General features: G+C 40.9%; 1 protein-coding gene across 1 annotated transcript in view; it reads right to left on the bottom strand.

The window, feature by feature from the left end:
* Positions 1-5,098: 5,098 nt before the first annotated feature.
* The window catches only part of LOC119412881 (zinc finger protein OZF-like), a 10,213-nt gene continuing 9,206 nt past the window's right edge, over positions 5,099-6,105 (bottom strand). Inside the window, exons 3-4 of the mRNA XM_037679917.1 lie at positions 5,830-6,093; positions 5,099-5,104 (exon numbers count right to left, since the gene is read on the bottom strand). Coding sequence (XP_037535845.1) covers positions 5,099-5,104; positions 5,830-6,093 — 270 coding nt within the window. The remainder of the gene's footprint in view (positions 5,105-5,829; positions 6,094-6,105) is intronic.

Genomic DNA, 6,105 nt, shown 5'->3' on the forward strand with positions numbered 1-6,105 from the left:
GACTTTAAAATGGGTTTGTTTTGGGGTAAACCGAGTTTTGGAAATGCAGACGGCATTTACCAGCTTGGAAAAGTTCTTCGGACCATGAAACGTGGCCAGATTGTCCAGTGCTGCAGAAACAGTACAGAAGAGTGCGTTGAGCCCAAATTTCAGCATGAAGCCAAGAGAGAGGCGCAGATTTTAAATTCCCTCTGATGTGTGGGTCCAGACAATAGATTTTTCGTTAAATCTATTGAGAATTTTAAAAGGGGAGAATTGTTTTGTTTTGCTTTTGAGAAATTGGACGCGACTTTGTTGGAGGCGATGAGCTTGCGAAAGTGGAAACCTCTGAATCTGTCTCAAATCCGTGGAATAGCAGAACAGACGCTGAAGGCTTTGATTTCTCTGAAAAATGCAGGATTTGTGCACGGGAACATCACGCCGAGAAATGTAATGATTGTAAATCGCAACGATCAGCCTTTACGTGTGCGATTAATCGATTTTAGCTCTGTGTGTAAAACCTCAGATCTGTCTATGTGTGTTTTTCCGGAGACCTGTGGTTACACAGCGCCAGAGGTTTTTCTAGACGTACCTCTGGACTGTGGTCTTGATATCTGGGAACTCGGCTGTACTCTGGCCTTTTTACACTTTGGGTGACTTTATTTCAGCACGGAGTGTGAGTACAGTTATTTAAAGTCAGTCGTGGATCTGTCAGAGCAGATCGACGGTGACTTCCTTTCTAAATGGAAACGAGTACAGCATTTTTTTAAACAGCTGCAGGATAATCAGAACAGGTTAAGGATGCTGAAAACCGTAAAAGAATTTGAATCGTCTTCGGGAAGCTTTGGGAGGACAAAAGTTGGCTTCAGCCGTGGAGACATTGGTTTCAATGATCCAGCTGTAAATGATGCAGAAGGCGTCAAAGACCTCCTTAAGAAAATGGTAGCTGTCAACCCCGCTGATCGGATTCTTCCAGAAGACGCCGTGAAACAAGTTTTTCAGGTCAGAACTCACAGCTGAGAACTCAGCAGGGAGTCTTCGAAGTTCTTCTGACTCTAGTGTTCATTTCACTGCAGAGGAGGAACTTCTACCATCAGAAGCTTCAAGCAGATACTCGAGAGTAATTGTCACACCAGAGGAAGAAAGTTTTTCATCAGAAACATCTGAGAGTGATTACACAGATTTTTGTTTAGAGAAAGGCGCTATTATTCGAGATGGACCAGATGTTTTCAGTGTAGAAGTTCTTGGAAAGGGGACATTCGGTATCTTTGTTAAGTGCCAAAAAAATGGAACCACGGAGCGTGTAGCCATCAAAGTAATAGAAGCAAAATATAAGTAATCTGCCTATCAAGAAGTTTGGAGTTTACGCCTTATAAAACAAATGCAACCTGAACAAAACAGTGAAGGACTTCACTCCTTTCGTTTATAAGGGTTGTTACTGTATAGCATCTGAGTTGTTGGATATAAACTTACATGCCTTTTTAAAGCTCAGGGGACCTCTGAGGGTGGCTGAAATCAGACCAATTGCACAACTGCTTGTCACTCTCTGTTCACCGAAACAAAATGGGATTAGTTCATTGTGATATAAAACACAACAATATAATGCTGATAAATCACAAATTAATGCCTTTTAAAGTGAAACTCATTGACTATGGGGTAGCTGCCTTCATTCAGGATGTCAAAAAGTACGACGACTATGGTGAAATACAGAACGTCCATTTCAGAGCACCAGAGGCTTTTCTGGGCCTTCAGTTGAACGAACAGATTGACGTATGGCCTCTTGCCTGTACGTTGGCCTTCCTGCTGTTGGGGAAGGAGTTGTTTCCACATTTCTGTATATACCAGACCATGCAGGATATTGTGGATATGTGCGGTATGCCTGACGCTGCTTTACTGGAAAAAGGATTTCCTACTGATCATTACTTCGAGCAGGAGAAGTGTGAGCCTATATCAGTTTGGTGGTTCAATACCTCTGCAGAGTATACCGAAAGAACCGAGAAAGAACCCTGTTAAAAGAGACCATAGATCGATGGATTTTACTTCACAAGTCAAAAACATGAAATCATCTATGAAAGATGGAGATGAGCTAGAAGATTTTGAAGTTTTGGAATCTCCTTGAGCTCATGTTGAAAGTAAATCCAGCAAAAAGGATCCTTCCACGTTAAACTTTGAACCATCCCTTCATCACGATGGCTCATCTTGCCAATTGCAATAAACAGTCTTACGTGGACTTTAGTCATGGCATAATGGAAAGATGCCAACTCAGCGACCCACCTGCTTCAGCTTCTGGACATGAAGGCAGAAATAGCACTCAACCAGGTCCCAGTTTTTATTACCCCTGTATAAACTCTGACCCAAATGTTCAGAAGAATTAATCGCCACAGGATCCCAGAGCGAGTCTCAGCACGGTTTCAGGTTCTGGCTCTGATTCCTCGGTCAATATAAATGTCCCAGCCTCTGTCAAAGTCAACGATACGGAATGCCAACAAGCACCAAGTTCAACTGAAAGTCTAAATAACGAGAGGAACCTTCAAGAAACATGCAGGCCCCCATGCTGTTCAGGGTCAACAGGGAAGAAAAACCTTCAGGAGGGTTAGACAATTTTGTAGATGAACAGATGCTCAGATATATTCATCAATTAACACGGATTCCTCATTTTTCTGAACTGAATAAAACGTGCATTGAATTTAATGAAATGCAAACGTGAGACGTCATTTATCTTTGACCCATCAAAATGAATGCGGTCATTTATTTACAGAATCAAAGTTTAACATCAAACATTTACATTAATTTGGCAAATTATGAAAATAACAACATAAGCAATCAATCAGGAAAAATCATACGGCCATGATTTTTCCGTTGCTTCACCACAGACATTTATGAAAACTGTACAATTATGATCTTTTACCCACACGGCGGTGGATGAGCACTTTACACAGACATTTCTAAATATCTGGAAGAATTTCTACTTGAGAGAGGAGTTTAAAGATGGGAAAGAAGTTTAAAGAAGAGTAAAAGATGGGGTTTGAGGGAGTGTTGAACAGAACGGCACTCTCCGGGCTTTCTTCAGCTTCTCCTTACAGTACACTTAGGTGGTGAAATCGACTCTTTTACCTGGAGATGTCTCAGGCGAGATTCCGTTTAACGCACCCATTCAGCGTCTCCGTAGGATGCTGTTACTCGTCCGGAGTAGCGGCGAGATTCTGTCCCTCTGTCCCTCACCTCAGTGGAAAATGTTATAATCCCATGAAACTCGGAAGAGCTCTGTTGTCATGTCAGGATCTTCCCGGCTCCCAGAACTGGGCTTCTCCGCACAGAACTGAACAGAACTGAACTCCAACAGAACCGAGTAGAACCCTCACAGAACCCTCACAGAACTGATTAGACCAGGAAGTACCGACATTTTAAAGAGCCCTTTTCCCGGTTCATCTGGGAGTATTCCCATTGGCCAGAACCGACCAGACGGGGTGTGTTTTGTGACGTAAAAGGTTAGAATGCAGCAAGAATTGTTATGGAACAGATCAGAAATGTTCTCACAGACAGAGAGAGTTTTGTTTTGGCGAGTTTCAGAAACAGGTGCCAAAACCCCCCTGTTAACGTCTGAGAGGATATAAACAGGACAGTTGTTCCAACGCATGTCTGCTTCGACTCCTGACCCTGGAACGCACACTTTGCTCATTCAAAGGCAGAAATCAGAAAATGCATAAAAATCTGTAACAGACCTCAACATGAATTCTAACTTTGCATGAGAATTAAAAATCATTACACAGTTAATAAAATTGATTAGTTCACTGCAACATCTAAAATGGTTTGAACTAAGGCACTTTGATTATCAACATTTGTAAAATAGTAATGATAATAGAACAGAGAGTGTTCTTCCACTTGAATTTTCAAGAAAGAAAGTCTCAGGATGGGTGAACCTGTATTTCTGGATTCAAATCAATGAAATGACAGTTCCTGTCCCACAAGGTTCTTAAGGTCAAGAGTTTTGACCTTAGGCTTAGTCTTGACCCCAGATTAAGTTCACTACAATTTGGTGCCAGAAATTTTAATCTCCATCATTTCCTGAGTTTGGTGTGATACAGCAATCTCTGGTTTTTATCTGGGCGTGGTTCTGTGCTTCAATCCATTCTGGTTCTGTAGAACAACAGTCTACATAATTACATACAAATCAAAATGGAACAAAGCACAAACACACAAAACAATACAAGCCCTACAAAAATAGGGTTGCACTTTGGACCCGACATGTTTTCCTCGTGCTCTTTGGGGTTTTCTCCGGGATGCTCCGTTTCCCCACAAAAAAAAACACCAAAAAACAACTTGTAACTACTTTGTCCTCCCACATCTGAACCAGTTATTCTGTGTTTGTCTGTCCTGCAGGTGACACAGACGACCGTCCACCCTGAGTCCGGTCCTGGTTCTTGTAGAACATGCACGGTCAATAATCCAGGTAAAAAAAATCTAACCAGGTTAAGTCAGGTCCTCTGGGGGGATTCTTCTTAGTTAAAATGTTTTATCTTTTTTCCAAAACACTTCAGTCCATTAAACATCAGTTCTCAAACAAATTATACACAGAGCGAAACAAAACGACGCAAATGCACAAAACAATAAAGGCCCTACTGCACTTTGGACCTGTCATGTTTTCCTCGTGCCCTTTAGGGTTTTCTCCGGGATGCTCCGATTGATATAGGATTTATCTTAAGCCCAGTCTTAAAACTGGACAATGTGTCAGCCTCACGGACAGAAACTGGAAGTTGGTTCCACAAGAGAGGAGCCTGATAACTGCAAGATCTTCCTCCCATTCTGCTTTTGGAAACTCTAGGAAACACAAGTAAACCTGCAATCTGAGAGCCAAGTGCTCTGTTAGGAAAATATGGAATAAAAAGATCTGTAATACAAGATGGAGCTAGGTTGTTGAGAGCTTTGAGTCAGAGACAGAGATTTATTTGTCATACTCACCACACGTGATGCATGAGGTGGGACAAAACTATGTGCACAGGGTCCCAGTTACATCCAACAAAAACACAAATTGTAAAGAAAAACATTAGTAAGATCCAAGTCATGAACTAAGAATATACTACATTCACTAAGCTAAGAATACACAAGACTAAGAATACGCTTAGTACTAATGGCACAAAAACAATGCGCCAAAACAACAGCACCATGATCATGAGTCTGTGTGAGCAGATGAGTTTTATATAACACTCCTGAGTTAAAATGTTGCTGATCGATTTGAATTTATTATTTATTGATTATCTTTAATTCTATTTTTCAGTATCAAGTGGTCAAAAATATTTAGTTTAATTTTTTTTTCCAGGCAAATTGATGCACTTTAAGTTGTTTTCGTTATAGACTAAAAAAGCAATGTTAATAAAGTTATTCTTCCTTGTAAGTTGATCTATATTCTTTTTTTCTTTAATGTTAATAAGGACACAATGTTAGGCAGAGGTGTACTTATAACAATTTTACAGACACTATTTAGTCGCGGTGGAGAGTTGGGGGGGGGGGGCACAAAATGTTTACTTCTTCCTAGGGGGGGGGGGGGGGGAGGACATAACAGAAAATAATTGAGAAGCACTGAGTTAGACTGTTTCCCTCCTGTGAGAGTTCTCGTGTGTTTAACAGCAGATTTAACTTTAAAACTTTGATCTCACTGTAGAGGAGAGCTTAGCTTCCTTGTACTTTTGTGTGTCTGGTTAAATTTGCCTTATGGCTACATCCATGTCCACAGTCTTTACATACAAATGATTTCTGTCCTGTGTGGACTCTCATGTGCCTGTTTAAAGAAGTCTTCCGGCTAAATCTTTGACCACAATCCTCACACAAAAATTGTTTCTGTCCTGTGTGAACTCTCATGTGTTGGTTTAAAGTATTCTTCCGGCCAAATCTTTTCCCACAGTCCTCGCACACAAAAGGTTTCTGTCCTGTGTGGATTTTCATGTGTGACTTTAAATAAAAATTCATACTAAATCTTTGTCCACAGTCCTCGCATACAAAAGGTTTCTGTCCCATGTGGATTCTCTTGTGTCTGTTTAAAGAATATTTCTCGCTAAAACTTTGTCCACACAGGTTGCATTCAAATGGCTTTTCTCCAGTGTGGACTCTCATGTGTTTCTTTAAACCTGT

Source organism: Nematolebias whitei, chromosome 7 (genome assembly GCF_014905685.2).
Source record: "Nematolebias whitei isolate Nwh7 chromosome 7, NemWhi1, whole genome shotgun sequence".
Classification (NCBI taxonomy): Eukaryota; Metazoa; Chordata; class Actinopteri; order Cyprinodontiformes; family Rivulidae; genus Nematolebias; species Nematolebias whitei.